The 22,497-nt window shown below is 32.6% G+C and overlaps 1 protein-coding gene and 1 long non-coding RNA gene across 3 annotated transcripts in view; one reads left to right on the forward strand and one right to left on the reverse strand.

Moving 5' to 3' along the window:
- Positions 1-22,497, forward strand: part of KIFAP3 (kinesin associated protein 3) — a 145,700-nt gene that overhangs the window by 88,137 nt on the left and 35,066 nt on the right. For both annotated transcript variants that reach the window (XM_055323683.1, XM_055323682.1), the window contains exons 16-18: positions 2,466-2,564; positions 8,132-8,217; positions 21,307-21,496. In XM_055323683.1, the coding sequence (XP_055179658.1) occupies positions 2,466-2,564; positions 8,132-8,217; positions 21,307-21,496 (375 nt within the window). The remainder of the gene's footprint in view (positions 1-2,465; positions 2,565-8,131; positions 8,218-21,306; positions 21,497-22,497) is intronic.
- LOC129508712 (uncharacterized) overlaps positions 12,744-22,497 on the reverse strand; it is a 56,774-nt gene continuing 47,020 nt past the window's right edge. The window contains exons 2-4 of the long non-coding RNA XR_008664230.1: positions 19,795-19,866; positions 16,646-16,714; positions 12,744-15,698 (exon numbers count right to left, since the gene is read on the reverse strand). This is a non-coding gene — a long non-coding RNA (uncharacterized LOC129508712). The remainder of the gene's footprint in view (positions 15,699-16,645; positions 16,715-19,794; positions 19,867-22,497) is intronic.

The raw sequence follows: 22,497 nt of genomic DNA on the forward strand, positions 1-22,497 counted from the left end.
TGGGATCACAACCTGAGCCAAAGGCAGATGCTTAACCACTGAGCCACCCAGGCTTTTGGTTTTTTGATAGGCAAAGAGCTATTATAAATAATGCTCCTTGAACATTCTTAAACCTTTCATTTGGTGAATATATGTATGTATTCATTCCTATTAAACATATGCCTAGGATTGGAATTGTTGGGTTGTAGAGTCTGCATATGTTTGCCTTTAGTGAATAGTGCCAATATGTCTTTCAAGGCAGTTGTGCCAATTTTCAGTCCCACCAGCAATGTGCAAAAAGTTCCAGTCCTTCTACATCACCACTGTATCTGGACATTATTGGTCTCTTTAATTGTAGCCTACAGAGTAGTGTTTTTAATTTGCATTTCCCTAATGACTAATAATTGAGTACCTGTTTGTATTTATTGGCCAGTTAGTTAGGGCTAATAAAGTTAAGTACTCCTTTAAGTATTTTGCCCATTTCTCTGTTTTGAATTTTAAAAATTTGATTTGTAAATTCTTTAACATAATGCATTTTAATAAGTCATCTAGAGATAATATCTCCATATTGGAAGTGTTCCTACATATAGTATAAGATATTTACCTTGGTCTACCCTTCTCAAAGCCAGGAGTTTTCAGATTAAAAATAATTAAAGGAGAGGTAGTTGGGAGGTATAAGTGATAACAATGTAGTTGGCAGATTGAGAATGAGGATTTTATGATGAGTTGGAGAAAGTTGAAACAAATGGCTTGTCTTCCTGAATTGCTGTTCCACAGTGCTAACATGTGTATAAAGCAAGTTGACAGAGCCAGTTCACAATGTTTTACTATGTTTTTATGTTCTCTGCCATGAGGTTATCATAAGCAGAGGCTGTATACTTCTCTTTTTAAGAAATGCATGGATTTCTGGGAATATAGTCAATAATATTGTAATAATGTATAGAGATAAATGGGGACTACACTTATTGTGGTGAGCATTGAGTTACAGATAGAATTGTTGAGTCACTGCTATACACCTGAAATAAATAGAGCATATATCAACTATACTTCAATGATAAAATAAAGAAATATATTTCAAGATTAAAATCCTTAGGGTTAAAAAAAAATAAAAAATAAAAAAAAAAATCCTTAGGGTTAAGAGAGGGAACACTGTATACCATGAGAGTAATAGAATTTTAGCCCTGGGAGAGTGGTACATTAGCAAGTGGTTGGAGGAAATCCTTTGGACTTTCAGGGGCCCACAATTTATTCTACATGCTAGTTAGATGCTCTGTTGATCTATAAATCTGTATCAACAGGTATCATTGAACTATTTCCAAAAGCTGACAAAAAAAAAAAACTGTTAGTAAATCAAATTTCATGACCAGTGCCTAAAAATTAGATTTCTATAAGTATTTGCTTTTTCATTACATATTAATCAGTGGACATAAGTTATTCTGTTAAACTTTTTTTTTAAGATTTTATTTATTTATTCATGAGAGATACACACAGAGAGAGGCAGAGGCATAGGTAGAGAGAGAAGCAGACTCCATGCAGGGAGCCCGATGTGGGACTTGATCCTGAGACTCCAGGATCATTCCCTGGGCCAAAGGCAGATGCTCAACTGCTGAGCCACCTGGGCGTCCCTCTGTTAAACTATTCTTTGTATGATATTAAACATTTATTAATTAGCCTTGTGATTATACAACATTATTTTTACTGTTATAAAAAATTTGATCAAATAATTTATTATTTCATGACAATAGGTAAAATTTAATTTTGTTAACATTATTCAAGAATAATACCTCTTCATAATAGTTTTTCTACCAAAAACTTAGAATTTAGAAGGTGCAATTTTTTTTAGGAACTGTTTTTCTCATTTGAAGTCAATATTATACAAAATATAGAACCAGTTTTATTTCACAAATTAGAATAGTTTTAAAAATCCTATGATTGACAAAACCCAAAAAACAAGTGTTAGTAAGTGTTGCCATTTCACATTAGGGACATGGAAGTTAATTTAATAATTTCTTTATGTCTGTTGTCAAAACAGAGTGAGAGTTACAGAAAAGCACTGTTACAATGTTCTTAAACCAATCTCCTCCTTCAGTTCTTCTTCCTAAATACAACCTGATCTTTTGAGACAATGTCAAGTAGTCTGGTTTAAACTCAGAGCTGATATAATTTCTCTTTTTCAAAATAATATTTTTATATTTATATTTCAGAGTAACAACCTACTTAATTGAACAGTAACCAAAACTACTAAAACTTTTGAAAATATGTTAGAAGTTTCCTCAATGGTCATCATCATGGAATTTTTAAAAAATAACTGAATAAAGATAAAAATGGTATATGCCACCCATGTACTGTAAATAATGTAAACTGGATGTCTTTACCTGTCTCCTGTCACTTTTGGTTTTTTCATTCTCCACTATTCCAGTCAATGTTTTTCAGTTTTATATATAACTATAGTATTCTTTCATTTGAAGTTTTCTGCTTCCTTTCAGCTCAACAAGAAGATGATGAATTTGTGTGTCAGATAATTTATGTCTTCTACCAGATGGTTTTCCACCAAGCCACAAGAGATGTCATAATCAAGGAAACACGTATCCTTTTAATGTTTACAATAGATAATGATATTTCACATTCTCAAAAAAGATGCATTTTAGGTATTTTTCCTAGCATATATTCAAATAATGTAGGAAATATCAAACTTCAAAATAATTTTAGAAGGCAGTGTATTTTTCATGGAAGTTGTTGACCCCAAATGAGTATATAGGTAAAATCTTGCAAACAATTCTATTAACTTGTCAGGCTGTGATTCCTAAGAACTTAACAAACATGTAAGAACTTTCTTCTCTATTAACTTAAATATCAGATGTTCTTAGGACCATCCTTAGTACTATTTCAGTCTTACCATTATTCACTCTACATGGGAAAATACATCTGTTCCCAAGACCTCAGCTACCAACTATATGCTAGGTACTTAATATCTTCAAAATTTCTCTCTTGTGTCCCAGGCATTTGTTGCTATCTGCCATCTGGATGTCTTCTACCTATCCATAGAGCATTATAATCATATAGTCTGAATTGTAACTTACCTTTTGCCATTTAAAAGCTGCAGGACTTTGGATAAGTTATCTAACCTCCCTTGAGCATAAAAATCTTGCATCTATAAAAAGGCCATAATATTAATGAAAAGAATACTTCTTGCCTTATATTGATTGTTGTGAGTACTAATGGACTTGCAGTGCCTATAGTTGTTTCCAGCAAACAGAGATACTTAGTAAGTGATAGTTTATCATTATTACATTCGAAGGGATACTCGATAATGTCAATACCCTACCTTGAACAGTCTATCTTCTATATTCATAGTGGATAATAAAAGTACCATCTACCCAGTCTCATAACTGAACATTTTGTGCCTGTCTCTTGTACTACACCTAATCAGTCATTCATAATACAAACATTCGTCAAGTTCTAATCATCTAACAGATACTCTTTTGAGTGCTATATATATAAAAAGTCAATCCCTGTACTCAAGGAGTTTATAATCTAATTGGAGAGAGAGAGACAAGTGAATAAGAAATATAAAATTATAATTCAGTGTATTAATGTCATAAAGGTATGTGCATTGGGCATAGGAGAGAATATATAACCAAATCTGGGGATGTCATGAAATGCTGACAGTGGAAGTGATATCTAAGCTGAATGTGTGTGTGTGTGTGTGTGTGTGTGTGTCTTATTGTGGTGGCCTGCTTGTTTGTGTGCAAAAAAAAGAAATCTACTTTTGAACTCCACTGGTAAAATTTTTCATTACCCATGTGAAAAATCTAAATTTAATTTGACCGTTTTTTCCCAAAATTCCCCCTTTGAAACGAACTAGAGATGGTGGAAGGGGAGGTGGGCGGAGGGTGGGGGTGACTGGGTAATGGGCACTGAGGTGGGCATTTGACGGGATGAGCACTGGGTATTATTCTATATGTTGGCAAATTTAACACCAATAAAAAATAAATTTATAAAAAAAAAAGGAAACAGCCAAAATTCCCCCTTTAATTCTGCAATACACAATTTTTTCTTAGCATACCAAAATTTTTCATCATATCAGACAGGATGCATCTTATTGCCTCTTTGTGTGCCTTAGCAGCCTCAAATACATTTGTCTCTTTCCCTAATAATCTCCAGCTCATCAAAGGCAGATTTATAACCTATCTTCTCAGTTAAGCCTTTCTAATGCAGTTAAGCCTCCCTCCTTCCCAGTAGAAGTAATTTATTTTCACCTTCAATAAAGACCTTTAAATTGCGTATTTGTATGCCTGTTTTTACCAAAAGATTTTGCGCTCTTCAAGCCCAAGGACCAGCTTTGTCTTCCTCACCTTTATCATCAAAACTTAACACAGTACATGGCGTGTGGTTAGTACTTGTTTGGTCAGTGAACACATGTGTCTAATGGTTAATGCCCTTTTAAATTAATACCTTGGAAAACGTTTTTTTGTTTTGTTTTTAAGATTTTATTTATTTACTCATGAGAGACACACAGAGAGAGAAAGGCAAAGACACACAGGCAGAGGGAGAAGCAGGCTCCCTGCAGGGAGCTCAATGTGGTACTCGATCCCAGGTCTCCAGGGTCACACCCTGGGCCAAAGGCGGTGCTAAACCGCTGAGCCACCTGGACTGCCCTTGTTTTTGTTTTAAATGATCTAGGCTATAGTTCAAAACATTTTGCAAATCCTTCAATGTTACATTCAAACCCAATGACACATGCTTTAAGTATCATCTTTGGAGGAAATTGCCTTGCTTTTGAGGACAAGATTAAATTCTGAGGCCATATAAAATCTCCCATGATTCAAGTCTGAAGAATAACAAGTCTGAGAAATACTCATTTTGATATGGGCTGTCAAAATGCAAATACTGTTTGCCTTAACAGCTACATTAGAGAGAGCTTCTTTTATGACAAAGCAGTATTTTTTAAATGTGGCTTATAAACTGACTCTCTCAGGAAAATAAATTTCAATACATTCTTTTGAGCAGTGTTAATGTCATTGGAATGAATTCATTTTCCCCAGGGTGTTCCATGGAGCATCTTTTTATTAATCATTGTTTAATGAAAAAAGATTCTGTGATAAATGAATTGGGAAAACATTGAATTAAACAGGTTTTCTTGCTATGGGATCTTCTCAGAAACTTTAATATGCTTTTCTGAGTTGAGTGTCTCTGTAAGAAACACATGTTAGAAAACATTAATGTGAAAGCGTAGCTTCCCTAGGTGACTTCTTTGAAAGACAACTTTTGTTTACATTGTCATCTCATAGGTGTTTTTCTGAGGACTAAAGAAGAATGAAATATTTTTAGTACCAATCAGGTGGTAGTATATAGTGAGAAAGTGTGCATAAGTGAATAAGTATCTCTACCCTGGTCTGTTTAAAATGTACTCTCAGTACATTTAATATCAAAGTTGACAGTATTAAGACAACTTCCATTTGATTTTTCTTCTCAGTATAACTTTATTTTCTTCCAAGTTCAATTTTTGTTAAGCCATTGGATCTGAAGTGAGTACTTTTTAAATAGTTATTTTGAATAATATAACGTTGATAATGGAGGGGTTGGGAGATAAAAAAAATCTGCTGATTTAAAATTTTTACAAAAGCATCAAGGAATTCCACTTAGACCTGATGCTTCCATCCATGCTTTAAGATTGGATAAAGATTGCTAAAGTGTTTTTGCCCAGTGTTTGGTGTTCAAAATCCAAGATTTTTGTTGATGTCAATGACATTTAAGTATACCTTGTTATTTTTTGTCACATAATTATAAATGATTATTAAAATATTTTGCCATAATTTTAAGCATTTTTTTGTGATTCTTGGTGTGACTGATATACTTAAAATTTTTAAATAGAGATTTATTAGGCAATAAGCTATTTCTTTTTTCCATTTTTTAAATTTAGGGAATTTGATCGTTATTTGATATAATTTTAAACAGAATGAAATTAATTAATTTTCATACAACCCCCAAAATTGCAAAATGAAAAAGAAGCTAAATTTGACTTGGTCCTTTTAGGACTCTCCCTGAGAATATACCATTCTGTATTTTTTTCTATATTTTAAATATATCCTTTTCTTCCCCCATTAAAAATAGTAAGTAGCACTGATGCATAGAAGATGTGGGCTAAGCTCTGTCTTTGCTACTGCTTTAAAACTTGGTTAAAAAAAAAAACAACTTGTAAAAATTATTTCGTCATTACAGTCAGTGCTACAAAGAATGTCATTTGCTTGTACACATGTGCTAAAGTTTCTTGGTAGAAACCTGTGACTTCTGTTTCAAATACAATTTTAACCAAGACTGACTGTATTGGAGATAAATTTTTCTTCACTGCCTTTTTTAGTAGATTCATTGAGGTTTCTTGATGATTTTTCTTTATTCTTCCCTTTCCCCTACGTATTTATCTATTCCATTTCTTTTCCGGAGTTAAACCCAAATTTCAATATAAGTACTCTCTCTGATTTTAAAGGACTGTGTCCTTCTACTTGTAAGTCTAATCTTCCAGTCACTTGCTATCCAATATAATAATTTAACCTCATTTCTAGAACATTTTTCTGACATTTGAAAATGAATTATTTCAGTTATTGCCTTTTAAGAACCAGTGCTTATTTAAGGTTATAATATATTGACCTCCTCCCTTATTTACCATTTTTTCTTGAATTCCATTTCTCTATTTCTCTGTGTTGATTTTCTTTCATAATTATATTCTTATACTGCTAATTGGATATCTATGAATAATTAAATATATATCTGAAAATAACTAGCATCTTTTCTTTAATAATAAGTTAGCAGAATATAGAATTTTAGATTGCTAGTTATTTTCTCAGCAATTGAAAGATATTTTTCCACTGTTTTCTTGCCTGAGTTGATGCCACTGTGAGGTCTGTAGTCTGCTAATTATAGGTATCTGTCATAAAGTCTGATGACAATTAACTTTTTTTTCCTTTAAAAATGAATGACTTGATCTTTTTGCCAGTAACATCAGAGGAATGTCTTTTTTTTTTAAGCCAAGTTGTTTTATTAGATGTTGACAATACTTGCTTGATTTTTCCAAGTATCAAATGTGATCTTTCAATATGTAGTTCTCTTTTTTCCCACCTAATTTCAGGGAAGTTCTCTTAAATTACAGTTTTTAGTATTGTTCTGTTTTATTGCTTTTTTTTTATCTTCTTTGGAATCTCTATTATGTTGGATCTTCTTTGCCTATCTTTAATATTTGCCATTTTCTAATATTTTCTCTATTTTTAAATTTTACAAATTTTCTTCCTTTTGCCTTTCATTTCTCTTAGAGTTTTATCTGTTGTTTTTGTTTACTCATTTATTACTATAAATTTAGTTCTTATATATTTCAAATAATTTTTACTTTTATTTTTGGTTCTTTCATGAATTATTTTATTTCTTTGAGTTTACTAATTTATTATATTGTTCTTTCACACATATTCTATTGTTTTCTTAAATTCTTGTATTTCAAAAAGAAATACAACTTGGAAGGGTACAGCTTCCATTTTATATATGAAAATGTCTTTCTCATAATAACTGTACATAGCATTTGTGATTCTTTTCTGTTGCTATTTTTATGTGAAATTAATTTTCCTGAAGTTGGTGGGCCAGCTTGATCAAAAAAGCTTTATAGCTGTGCAGCTCTAGAGCTCCCTCTTCAGTTATTTTCATGTTTTCAAAAATTAGGGCCTTGTACTGAGATTTACTGGCTCTGTTTTCCTTACCCATTTTTTTTATAAATTATTTTTTATTGGTGTTCAATTTGCCAATATATAGAATAACACCCAGGGCTCATCCCATCAAGTTCCCCCCTCAGTGCCCGTCACCCAGTCACTCCCACCCCCTGCCTACCTCCCTTTCCACCACCCCTTGTTCGTTTCCCAGTGTTAGGAGTCTCTCATGTTCGGTCTCCCCTTACCCATTTTTATTTATTTTTCTTTCTTTCTTATTTCTGTTTTCCCTATCTTTTAAACAAGTTAAATGTTTCTGGTCATCTTTTATTAATGATTCTACTTTAAAATTTGAAGTTAGATTTCAAGGCAGAATTTTAATTTGGAGAAATGTGGGATTTTCTAATATGCTTGAATAGCCTCAATCTCAAATGTAGTTTGTATCTTTAACCACTTTTATTCAGAAGCCCCAGCATATCTCATAGATCTGATGCATGATAAAAATAATGAAATCCGAAAAGTCTGTGATAATACATTAGATATTATAGCGGTAAGTAATTTTGCTTCTTATGCAAAGTATAATAGTGGTCTTCATTTGGGAAAAAAGAAGACTTGATACATCTGTTTAGAACTCTGCATTTCATGTAAATGCAAACTTATATTTTGATAAATCTCTGAAAATACAGTGATACTAAATTCATTAATTCTTTAAACATTAAGATCTTTGACTTTCAACTTTTTAACTTTAGGCTCCTTAAAGCGGTTTTATACATATTCAGAGTTTTAGGTTTGGTCTGCATGTAATCTCAGAATCATTTGTTTTTCAGAGAAATTATTGCATAGGGACTGGAGTTTGATGAGAATTTCTACCAAAAGTTGATACACTCAATTTTGCAATTTGGCTATTAAGCTTTTTTAATAAGTCATGTTATAGCAATTATTTTTTAATTTGATTTTTGTCATATCCATGCACTTGTTTTGTAAGTTGCTTTGAAATGATGAAACATACAAAAATCATGTTATTCATGACTGTAGAACTTTTTAAAGAATATATAACTGAAGGAATATAATCAGAAGGGTAATCTGAGTCCTGAAATAGAAACTTGCTTTCTGTGTATAGTTTTTTCAGAAGTTATGCTCATGCTGCCCACCACAGTCTTCTGCCTAGACTTGGACCATGCATCAGGCATATGGTGCCATGCCATATACTAGATTACTTTAAATGTTTTTTTCATCTATGGCATATAGTGCTGCACACAACTTGCTTGCTTCCTTCTTTGAACTGGATTTATGCTTTTTATTTTGGCTCATTCTGTAAAATGCTTCTTGAATATAACCTATTCAGTAGTTTTCAGATTTTAGCATGCTTTTTAGAGGATCATAATAACATTTTAAAGAATCAGTTAACAACTTTATTACAAATTCTCTAAGTTGGCATTTGTGCTAGTGATTTCATTATGAAATCTGACAATCAGTATTAGGTACCTTCCTATCAATTTCCTGCATTTTATTTCAGAAATTGATCTTAATTGATATGATCTGCTTTGGATCTGAGCATATCATACTAGTTTAAACTTTTTTTTTTTTTACCTTAGCATGCACATGAGGTGGGAGAGGGGGAGTGAGAATCCTAAGCAGGCTCTAATTCAGGTCTTGATCTCACAACCCTGAGACCATGACCTGAGCAGAAATCAAGAGTCTGACACTCAACCCCCTGAACCACCCAGGTACCCCTATCATTACAGGTTTTAAAGTAAATGAGTACATTGTCATTTTAGCTTTGATCTCTAAATTAAAACAAGGAAATTTTACGTATTAAATTCTTGCTCCAGTAAGATGTTTCATACATATAGGTCCCTGGTCACGGGGTTTGTAAATAGAGAATGTTTATTTCTTGTAGAGAATAATTTCATGTCTCATATTCTATTTTTTTAAGATTTATTTATTTTTGAGAGAGTATAGGGGGGAGGGGCAGAAGGAGAGAGAATCCCAAGCAGACTCCCTGCTGAGCATAGAGCCTGACACAGAGCTGGATCCCAGGACCTTGAGTTCGCAACCTGAGCTGAAATGAAGAGTTTGATGCTTAACCAGCTGAGCCACCCGGGTGCCCCTCAAATCCTATTTCCTAGTAGATGATTAATGTCAGTTTTGTATGCAAAGTATATATAGTATAAGAATTAAAAACTTATTAAAGTTCTATTTATGATTATCTTACCTTAAGCAATGAGGAAAGGAAAAAAGATGTCAGTTTGTTATGGATTGCCTTTAGCATACTTTTAAAATTACCTTCTTGTTTGAGAAAAGGTAGGTGGAAGGCAGTAATGTTTAGATTTACACATTAGGCATGTTGGGTTTAGAATGTAAATTAGTACTAGTTCTAAAATGCCAGCTTATTATTATAAAAATATTTAGTATACAATATGAATATAAGGTACAAAAAATGTTATTCCCAATTATTTTTAAACTCTGGGCTACAGTCTCATTTTAAACAGGAATTTTCCTCGTGTGTCTACCTTTTTTTTCTAGATGGCTGTCCTAGTTCTCTCTTTCTCTCTAGAACCAGTGTTTTGAAAAAATTGTCTACATATTACTTTCTTCATTTCTGCACTTCCCCTCATCCTCCTTTCAACCTATACTAATTCTGGCTTCTGCCTCCATTATTACACTGATACGGTGCTCACTAAAGTCACCCTGACCTTCGTTTTTCTAAATCCAATGAGCATTTTTAATACTCATTTTACTTTGTTGATCTTACCATCCTTAAAGGAATTTCTAAATCCTGAGCAGTTAAAATGTAAATAAGGAAAATTATTTAGGTTATTATTTTTACAAAGAATCTTGTTGATATGGTCTTCAAAGAAGAGTAATCGGCAAAATGAAACTGGTGATATATCAGCTAGCTCTATATGTCTCCCTAAGATGCTTTCTGATCACTTGACTTAGTATAAAAAGAAATCTGAACAAGTAATCTGAAGGTTCACCTAATCTCTCTCTGACTCTCTACATGAGACTTAAAGTAAGTACTTGATATGATGCCAAGTAATTTTGGATTGTTTCATTTCACATGTTAGAAAACTTTAATCTGAAAAGATATTTAGAAATAATAAACTTACTAAATAGAAAATATAAAGATATTACTGTGTGAATTATGTAATTTAAAAGTCCTGTTGTGCTACTCAACTGAGTCATATTCATAGCTCAGTTTTTTAGAGGAAAGAAGTGGTCTACAGCTGATAGAAGGGCTAGAAACATCCCATATTCTGCTGGAAGAATGTTTCTTTACCTTTTTGCTGTTATACACTTATGGGAGTCAGGCCCTGGTTCAGTTTTAGATTGATAGTAAGGAGCTGCACCACTGGAAGCAGCTTCTTCCCAAAACTTTTTCTCCCTTTCTCACTTGGGTAGGGGTTCTAATCTTATATTCAACTTTTGGTCTCTCTGATGTGGCAACTTGGTTTAACGGAGTATTGCATCTAAAATATCACTGATTCTAGTTCTCTCACCTGCTAAATAACCACAGACCACTTACAACTTTTTGAAGATTTGGTTTACAATGATGTATCTGAGCATTAGAGAGTTATTAAGGTTAGAGAAAATATGAAGCATCTACCACATGATGGTCACTCTCTGTTTTGTTCAAACTAGACCAAAACTCAGATCTTGTTAAGAAGTTTATATGTTAATTCCATATCTGGACCAACATTTTCTTTACTTGGCACAGTTAATTATCTACTTTATTTTCTGTTCATTTAAATGTTTTAAATGGTATTGGAAGATAATCTGTTCACTGTTTGGATTTTAACTATGGAAAGTTATTTAGAGTATTATTTTGGCCAGACATATTACTATTCAGAGTTTACCTTAATATTTTTCTGCAAAATGACTGAATTTAGCATTTTAAAACTCTAGATCAGGGCAATTCTAAGTAGGGTAATTAACTGAAAGGCCTTAATTAGGACAGTGTGGTAAACAGAAATCTGCCATTTCTAGTATAGAAGTGCCTCATCTGTTAAATTACCCATATTCTGAATCTGTGGTGACTTATTTTAATTTGGACTCAATTTATCAGCTAACCTCAGAACAGAGTTATACTCCTTGCTAGGCCTCCTTATTTGGGAGAAATTTGAGGAGTGGGCCTTTTTAATGCATCAGTAAAATGACAGCCTCTCAGGTTCACTTGGGACATAGCTGCCAGTCTGGTTCTTTGAGCTCAGACTCTATTACTGATCATGACTCAGGGTGCTATTTGCTTGTCCCAAATCTTTTTCAAGAGTAAAACAAGAGGAAATTGACTTAATTCGAAACAGGAGAAATTTTGATTAGACACAGCAAAGATGATGAAACACTAGAAATAAGCTGTCAAGGGAGAATATGAAGCCTCTGTCCAGTTAGCATTAGTAATAACTAAATAACCAACTTTCTGAAATAGTTAGAAACCTGCCTAGAGTGGGAGTGGATGATCTCTTAAGATTCTTTTTACCTTTGGGCTTTGATATCCTACTATTCTCAGGATGAGTATATACTATAATAATTTTTAAATTTTTAAAAAAGAGCTAATGAGAATATTTGTAGTTTAAGGCAATTAAAGAAAGCAAATGAATTTGAATAAAAATTTCTTATTATTCCATGCTATATTTATTCAATACAAGCCTTAGGGAAATATGCCTTCTGCAGTAAAGAATTTGTCCCCCAAATTATGGAAATGATACATTAGTGGTGATTTGTTTAATGTATTTGGGCCCAAGCCCTTAGTATGTGTGGTGGCGGTACTTTTTGTACCCTAGGAGAATTATGTTTGGTGATGTCTCTGTGGGCTTATCAGCAAGTTGTCATCTGTCTGACTAGGCCTTCCATGTAGCTTTTGGAGGCAGAGATTGAAGTAGATGCAGAGAGAAGTGGGGAGACAAGGAGAGAGGAGCTTATCTTCTTAGTCTTCTAAGGGGATATATATATCTACATATAGTCTTCTAAGGGGATATATATATCTACATATATATCTGTATATCTTATATACAGATATATATGTATGTATATATGGCAGTTGATCATTATCTATTTTTCAAGCCTGGGGAATCCTGAAGGGAAGAACAGAATCCTTTAATCATAGAGAGCTTCTAAAAACCCAATTAGATTTTTATCCTCAGTACTTCTTCAGCTTTGTATGAAATATTTGATAACCTCATAAATTCTTCCCCAGTTGGTAAATAAATTCCTCCCCTGAGCTTTCTTAGTTGTAAAACATTTAGTACATGTTTATTAAAGATATACTGTGTCAAAACAGTAAGACACTGGGAATAACAAAACACAAAGTCCCTAGAATACAAAAGTTTACATTCTAAACTCTAGAGAACACCAGGATACTGTCATCTAGACATCAACTTACCTTCCAGGAACAGTACTATTATATGGCCCTATCAATAGATGTTATATACTAATGGCACATTGTGTCTATAAGGTATTTATGGGAAAAGGGATGTATCTAGGTTCCCTGGTAAAAGAGTGATGTCTGTCATCTTTCTAACCAGCCACAGGCCCATGTGATTTGATACTAACACAGGTTTGTGTCACTGAGATTGTGAATGGTGGCCTTTTTTTTTTTTTAATTAAGTCTAATTGTGATCATGGGAAGATTGTGTATATTTTAGTAACTTGGAATTATTACCTAGGTTTAATATTTTAAACTTAGAAAACAAGGTGCTATCTTTATTCCTGGATAGTCAAAATTATATTTAATAAGACTGGTATTTTGAAAAGAGATAAACCAAAGTAAGTTCACTATAACCTCTAAGACATCAGCTGGTATAGTCCCCACAAAAATTACCAGGCAAGCCTATGTCCTACAGAAGTGCATTAATATTGCCTGCAAGGGAAAGCACTTTAAAAAGATGTCTTATTAAGAAAAAAAAAAAGACGTGTTATAACATCTTGGAAAGGGAAGTTATAGAGAAACTTTCATAAGATTAGATTAGGGTTAACATTAGAACTCAGATTTTTTCAGGACAGGCTCTCAAAAGCAGGAAATGGGTGGGGATTGGGTAAAATGGATAGATGGCAGTCAGTTTTAATTGGCTTACAGGTTGGACACAGGTACAGAGCAGAGACAAATGAGTTGTTGACAGAAAACTACTTAGGTGTTCTTTCCAGAGCAGGTGGTGTTGGTTCTTGCTTGTTTTATAGTCTTTGTACCAATTTTCATTGCTCAGACTTCTAAGTTAGATTTTTCTCAATTGTATACAATCAAATTGGGTTTAGTGAGATGAATTTGGTTAGCCATCTTCTGGAGTTCCTTTTGATATATAAACCTGAAAGGCAGAAATTTAGGATATTCTTCTAGCTTGTTAAAATATAGACTATATATATATGATATGAATGTGATCATATGTATGTGAATGTATATGTATTCCTTGCTAGTTCTGTGCATGTTGCTTTTTTTTAAATTGACAATAGTTGGATTCAAAAGAACTCAAGCATAGTACGAAAGATAAAAATCATGATTTCTTAAATAAATTTCACTTAGTTCTAACTTTGTGGCCCTATTGGACATGATATTTGAAATGATATTGCACAGATGAGCTTCCTCAGCACTTTAAACAGGGGTTAAAGAGATGATTATATTTGAGATCTGGTTAGAAAATGTCATAGTCATGACTACAGAACAAAACTTGGGATAGTACTGTTGAGAAATAGTACTATCCCATAAAAGTCAACAACTCCGTTATGTGTGTTTAATTATGTGTACATATCTATATCTACTTATCCTGTACCTATCATCAGAATAAATGTTCTCTAAGACATAAAAAGGCATCTTTTTAGCAGCTATTACCTTAACCTTAATGAGCAACTAAATTACTCTGGATCTGCTTTAATTTAGTATGAAGAAGTGTATTAAATAAACCATATTACATTCTCAATTAGGGGCTGTCACATTAAAGGAGAAAGGAAAATCTGTTTTCCATCAGTTATGTTAGAACACAAAGCAGATCTATGTAGCTCTATGTTATCCTATAGTGTGTTAATCAGATACAAGGTGTGACGGAAGCCAGTTACAAAGAGTTTTTCTGATAGTGAACAGGCTCTGATAATAGGCTGGTTAAGGCTTCACAATGTTTCTGTGGTTAAGTAGTAAACAAAATGATGTCGGACTTCAAAAAGGATGGTACATTCCATTTAAAATCAAACCATAAGTCTTTCATGACACTTTAGTTTTTATGGAAACTGAGTGCCTAAGATCATGTCAGGAGCTGAGAAGAAAGTAAAAAAGCATGTGTACTTTTAAATGCAAGTCAAACTCGAGTCTCAAAGCAAGGATATCAGGGTACCCTTTTTGTAAAAAGAAGCATCTCAAAAATGAAGAAAAAACAACTATATTCCTGGAGTATTTCCACAATGGCTTGATAAATTCTTATGATGTATCTTGGCTGTGATTGAGCTGTACCATCCCTGAATTTCCTGACAATGGAGGGAGAGGGTGTTAAGAGAGAAGGAGAAATTTATGGGAGAGGGATTTTAGAGAGAACAGATTTTAACTGGTATATGTTGAGTTTAGTAAATTTTTGATACTGGATATTCATTTTGGAGTTGCTATTTAATTTTTTAAAATAAACTCCTCAGACAATATTCTTCAATTATGGAGGATAATTGTTTCAACAGTTTTATGAAATAATGGTATTAATCATAGATTTTTGTTTATAGAATGTTAGAACTTCAGTAAATCTTAGATTTGTTTCATTTTAGAAAGGAAGAATCTGAGACCAAAAGATATTAAAATACCTGTAGAAGTTTGCTTACTTCTATTAATATCAGAGCTAGACACAGAACTCAAGCCTCCTAACTCCAAATTTAAGGTTCTTTGAATTATACCTTACCATAATATCATTAATACCTATAAATTCAGACTCTGAGATACAACAGAACTGCCTCTGCCATGGCTGATAAAGTATGCTCTTTGAGGATAAATACAGGAGATTGTTGAAGCTATGTCTTCTGGAGTGCTGATCCGTTGGAGCATGACAAACCTTTTAGTGGTCTTCACTAAAATGGAAGAGAAAGGAAAAAAAGAAAAAAGTGGGAGAAGGTCAACGGAAAGGAGCACACATAGGGAGAGACCAGGGCTGGGGAAGAGTTGCAGATGTTAAAATTATTAACATGTTTTATATTGGGAGAGTAGATCTTCATTTTGAGATTAGCTCTCTTAACATTTTTAGTATTAAAATAGTCTTTCTTTTCTAAGACAGTAAATAGTAGGTGGCAGTTGATTCAATTTAACATCAGTTCCCAAAATTTGTCTTTGAAACTTTCCCAAAATCTAAAACTCTTAGGACTACTATCCTAGCCCTTCAGTTTAACACTGAATAGACTCTCAACAGCCATAAGCTAAAATATTTGATTTTCAAAAACAAAAGATCAAAAGCCAGCATTGCATAGTGAACCAGTACTATCTCATTTGATTTTCGCTAATGTTCTCTATTAAGGAAAAGGAGAAGCCAATTATTTAAACCAGTATTGTATTCCTCATAACATGCTTCATTCCAAAATGCTGTATTTGGGAAACATTCATATACTTAAAGCTGTATTATCACAAGTTAGAGCAAACTTTTATGGCACAAGTACAATATATTAAAAATGTTTCATACTTAGGTTCTAAATTTTAAAAATATGTATCTTAAAATATTTTCTAAAGTTAGCATTTGCTATTAGAATTAAGAAAGTCATTGCAAACTAATAGGATATATACAATACTTATTATTATTCTAGCTAGGTAAAGGTATAGATATTTTTTTCTATAATTTTCAGCTTTCAATACTGAAATAGTTTTATGATTATAAATATATAAATATTTTCAAAAAGTCACATTATATATAACTGCTTGAAACTTTAAGGCTTTGATACTGGTTGGTCAAGGTTTTTAGCCATTTTCTTCGCTATGATTTATAACAAAAAACCACACATACTTATTAAATCATTCTTCATAAGATTACCTCTCATGAAAACTCCTCTTGTCATTGTAGTAGATTCATTATAGTAGGAATCTGTAATCTTTATATCATCTGCAAAACATAATTTTTTATATCCTAAATGATCACACAGTTTGATATAGAATAACATATTTTGTCTACTATTTTCTGAGGAAGAAACTGTTGTTTTTTGAAGAGCTAAGCAAACAGTCATAGTGTTTTCATTGTTATCCTGTAAACAGTAATGCACACATTAATCATTATGCTAGTCATAGAAAAACCTATCGTTTTATAGTACAAAAACTTAAAAATTAGAATAAAATTATTTTTAGTAAAATGACATTACAGTCTGCCATCATTGTTACTATTATTTTTGGACTTACAATGTTAAGATTTGCCTTGGTTCTATAAGTTTACTTGGTTATAAACTGATAAAAAAATGTGGTAAAAACCTTAAAGGAATTCAGGTTGCATAAAGGTAGTCTAATTACATTTAGTTCTAGGTCTGTGTTAACTCACTGCTTTGGAAAATCAGCTTCCCTAAGATACTCACAAAACAAGCTTTAGTGTCAAAAGTTAGTGATGGATGTTCATGGATATTTTTGGTTTGTGTGTTTGGGCTTCTGTCAAATGGATAGTAGTCTGGATAGAGAGTCTCTTTTTAAAAACTAAGCCTTGTGTGTTTAGGTTCATTAATAACATTGCTGTAAGCTTGAAGGGTGATAAGAAGGCTTAAGTTTGAAGGGTATCTGTGAAGAAAATAGCAACTTCGTTACACATTTCTACATTTATCACTGTACTTTTATTATTAGAATAGTGAAAACTTATGAGAAGCATGTAAGATAGTAATGCCTAGAACAAGCATGATTTTTTTTCCTTGTGCAGAGCATTACCTACTCAGCTAAATACATTTTATGGCTATGTAATTTAAGGATTTACTTTTTAAATACTTTTTTAATAATAAATTTATTTTTTATTGGTGTTCAATTTGCCAACACACAGAATAACACCCAGTGCTTAAATACTTTTAAGGTTTTATTTATTTAAGAGCATATCAGCGTACCCCTGTACAAGCAGGGAGGGTGCAGAGAGGTAGAGAAAGGGAAAGAGAGAGAATCCCAAGCAGACTCTGCACACAGAGCACTAGCCAATCATGGGGACTTGGTCTCACAACTCTGAGACTATAACCTGAGCTGAAAGGAAGAAGTCGGATGCTTAACTGACTGAGCCACCCAGGCACCCCGATTTACTTTTAATATTATACCTATTTCTGTAACATTTCACAGATATTAGTAAGCAGCAAGTTTTACTGTCAGTGGAGTAGCAAACCCAATATTTTGTATGTTTTGAACACTTGACTGGGGTTTATCTCTTGTCTTTACCCTAGGAATCCATACACTTGAACCTAAATTATAATAATCAAGTCATATGTCTATCACCTTTCTTGAATACTTCTTCATTCAGATAATCAGATTTAAAATTTTTCTGTCAAAATTAAAAAGTTCATTTCATACCTCTTTCCAAGTGAAATAAGCTAGTATTCACAAAAGAAACAAATACCTATCAAATTAGTTCTAGCATTTAATGTAGATTTAATAGGATTTCTGGTAATATGAGGCATATTCTGGGAGTTTTGGTGACCTGTGACTAACTTTATCTTTTAGGAAAAAAGCCAATTATTATGGAGAATTTCTTGCCCCAAATGCCAATTTACTTCTTGTTTATGCATTAATTTTTTATCTTAATGTATAAGTTCATCCATTTCTTCTATAAGTGTATATGATCATTCTTAAATCATCTAGCCACTTCTAATATAACGTAATATATTTGTGCAGCCAGCTTTGCAGCTAACACACATACTGTGCCATATATGGAACCAAAAAGTATACCTGCAAAATCATGAATTTTGAAGAGGTTCAAAATTATATTTAGCATTTGGGCTAAATTATTTTAAAGCTAATCACAGTGCTCATATTGCATTATTAGCATCACTTAGTATTACATCTAGTTTGGGAAACCCAAAGTGAACCACTAAAATCTATAGTCAGTGAAACTACTTGTAACAACATCTCTGCTACTATTTTTTTAACTCCTCTTTCCCTATACCCTCCCATGTGTGGCCAGGTTAGAGAGAACATGATTGAGAATACCATGTGTTATAAAATAAACTTACCATACCAGAAGCTACTTTCTCTCATATCACTGCTCTGTCAACAATTCAACACATTTGTAGACCCTTAGAGCTGAAAGTTGACCCTGGAGTTCATTTATTATATTCTCATTACTAAAGAATCCATTCTATAGTGACTCTGACAATACTCTTTTATCCTCTGTTTAATTGCCTTTTCCACATTGCTAGCCCAAGGTTTACAATGCTATAATAGCCACAACTAGCTGTGTATACTTAGGTTAGTTCAGTGTTCTGGGCCTCGTTTTCTCATTTATAAAATGACAATAATTATAGTATTAATTCAGAGAGCTGTCACTTCAGTTAATTAATAGTAATGGCTAACATTAAGTGTTTTCAATATAGATTTTCTAAATGCTTTATATGTATTATCTCATTTTATCAAAACAACTTATATATAATCAATAAATGAATGAATAAATTATGGTCATATCTACTCACTGTAAGCATACCAATAAGATGGCATTTAGATTTAGCATTTATTTATATCTAAATTGTCAATTTCAAATATAGATTAAAATTGTAGATGTAAAATGGGATGGAAAAAAAAACCCTCCTTCGGGGCACCTGGGTGGGTCAGTTGGTTAAGCATCCAACTCTTGATTCCAGCTAGGGGTAGTGATCTCATTGGTCCTCATCTCGGGGGCCTTGGGCTCAGAGTGCCTGGCAGTGGGGGGGGGGGTAGCCTGCTTGAAAATTCTCTCCCTCCACTCTCACTGGTGTGTACTCTCTCTCTTTCTAAAATAAATAAATCTCTTTAAAAACTACTTCAGTGATTTAAATATTGAAATTGTAATAGTTGGATTAGTAAATGTTTGTTATTTTTAAAGTAAAATGCAATGTTTGTAACCGATCTTTTATGCAATTAAATTTTAAATCATAGAACTAATCAGAATGTTAAAATTTAACTATTTGAAAAAAGAAAACTTAATTTGGTGGCAAAACTGCCATTAGCAGTATCATCGCCAAAATACTTTCTACTTACCTCCTCAGTCAAGAAGGGGCATCTATTATTTCAAAGATGTCCAGTATAGAACACACAGTCTGACAGCTGCTGCTGTTGAGAGATTTATTGATGATGTAAAACTTTTAAAATTTAACGGGTAAAATTTTAACAAAATAATAATAGTTACATTCTTATAAAATTTTAGATTTATTCTTACATCCCAGAAATTCCTCCTGTGATGACAATTTTTTACTTTGAGCCTCAGCTTTGGATGAAAATTGATCAGTATTTAACTAAAATGTATATTCTGTCCACCTGTTAATTATCATGATCATCTTGACTATTGGAAGACAGTACTATTGGCTGGCACCTTGCCAACTCCTTTTTAGATAACTATAAACAAAAATATTAAAGATATAATGGGAATTTAAAACTAAGACCCTAAAAAAAAAAAAAACTAAGATCCTAGAGTTAGAATGACAAGAAAGATCTTGAATCTTTTTTTAATCTATGTTATCAGTGGTACTGTCCATTAATTGTTAAGTGAATACACCAGTCAGAAGTAACCACAATTTGTGGCAGAAGTTGAGAGCTAGATAGGTTCAGCTGTAGCTAAGAGTAATTTGCTGATAAGTCCTTCACAAATGTTCACCAAGGGCATTCTCTGTGAACAGATATTATAGATAAGCAGCCAAGAAGTCAGTCTTGCTCCTCAGGAGTTCATGATTAGAGGAAGAAATAGATATTTAAAGAAGTAATTATGACTAAATAAGATAATGTTATTTTGTTCTTTTAGATTTTAATATGAAATTAAATTCTAAACAAATAGAATTAATTGTTCTATTTAATAATATTAATAACAAATAGAATTAATTTAATTTAATGTAAAATTAAATTCTATTTGTTTTCCATGGTAAACTATTTCAGTACTTAGGAGACATACCTTTTTTTCCTATTGAAAAGTGTTGGGCAGCCCCGGTGGCGCAGCAGTTTAGCGCCGCCTGCAGCCCAGGGCGTAAACCTGGAGACTGGGGATGGAGTCCCACATCAGGCTCCCTGCATGGGGCCTGCTTCTCCCTCTGCCTGTGTCTCTGCCTCTCTCTCTCTCTCTCTCTCTCTCTCTCTCTCTGTCTCTCATGAATAAATAAAACATAAAATCTTTTTTAAAAAAATGAAAAGTGTTAATCTTAAAAAAAGATGTAGTGAAAGATGTCATATTAATGCTTAACCACCTATCATTAGTGTCACAAACAACTATAGCCACAAATTTGAGAGCTGAAGTCTGATTGCTTACCTAAATTCTAGTAATAGATTCTTATGAAGTTCAAACTTTCCAGTCTTTGCCATTAGCAATTAATTAGTAATTCAAACAGGTGTCTTTAATATATGTATTTAATTGGCTGTATTGATTATTATATAAAATAATTCTGAACAGATATTTTTAATGTTCCCACTGACCCAAAGAACCTCCAAATTAGTACTATTATCTGAGGTCCAAATGAGTTCCTTTATAAGCTTACATAATAATACTTAACTATTTGTTTTCAATAGGAATATGATGAAGAATGGGCTAAGAAAATTCAGAGTGAAAAATTTCGCTGGCATAACTCTCAGTGGCTAGAGATGGTAGAGAGCCGTCAGATGGATGAGAGCGAGCAGTTCTTGTATGGTGATGACCGAATTGAGCCATACATCCATGAAGGAGATATTCTTGAAAGACCTGACCTTTTCTATAACTCAGGTAAGATGATAACCAAAGCAAAATTAAACAGTTTGTGTGCTATAGAGATTTGGGTTGACAAACCTTGCTCATTCCCAAGCTTTGGAATTTATATTCATTCATTCATTCATTTATTTATTTATTTATTTATTTATTTATTTATTATATTTATAATATATATATTTATATACTACTTTCTTGTAGTATATAAATGGACTTCTGCAAATGATTTCAGAAGTACTATCCATACACACCATGCAAACCTATTAACTCACCATTTTTTTCCAAGTCAGTCTTTGATGTGATCTCCATAAAAAAGGTTGTACCCAGGAAAATTAATTACTCTTAGTTTATTACTTTCTAGAATGTGTAACTTAAAAAAAATCCTCAAGGTTTCTAGACTTCTCTTTGAAAATATAATACTCATTTTTCATCATTCTAGATTTATATAAATATATAAATAACTTTTGTTTTCCAATGTATTTCATTTTGCCATGGTTTTGCTCTAATTTTGAACCAGTAAACTGTACTTGGTTGGGAAGATTTAGGCACTTTACAGCAATAGTTTTTTCCTTCCAACTCTGCTAGTGTTTTCAGTGTAAAATTTAATTTTTACATTAATCATACATATATTATAACTTTGTTGATTCTGCCATACTTCCTTTTTCCAAGGATGAGTTTGGCACAAAGATTGGTAAGTTTCTGCATATTCTGGCTTTTAAAGTGTTGTACTGTTGCCAATATTAATATTACTTCATTGAACTCATTTAGGTGAGGAGAGAAAGAAAAGAATTCCTAATTAAGGTCTGTAGCAAGTTGGATATAAAAAGTATTAAGATATTATGTCTGAATTAATGGCTTACTTTTTCCCCCTACTATGTATTCATTCACACTTTGTTTTTATAATTTTGTTTTGTGCACATTGCCCATAAACTGTCTTATTTTTATTTTTGGTATAGATACTAGAATCTTGGAAAACTGATACTTTAAAAATTAAATGGATTTCTTCCTAACTGAACTTT

This window comes from Nyctereutes procyonoides, unplaced genomic scaffold, assembly GCF_905146905.1.
Source record: "Nyctereutes procyonoides isolate TBG_1078 unplaced genomic scaffold, NYPRO_anot_genome, whole genome shotgun sequence".
Taxonomy (NCBI): Eukaryota; Metazoa; Chordata; class Mammalia; order Carnivora; family Canidae; genus Nyctereutes; species Nyctereutes procyonoides.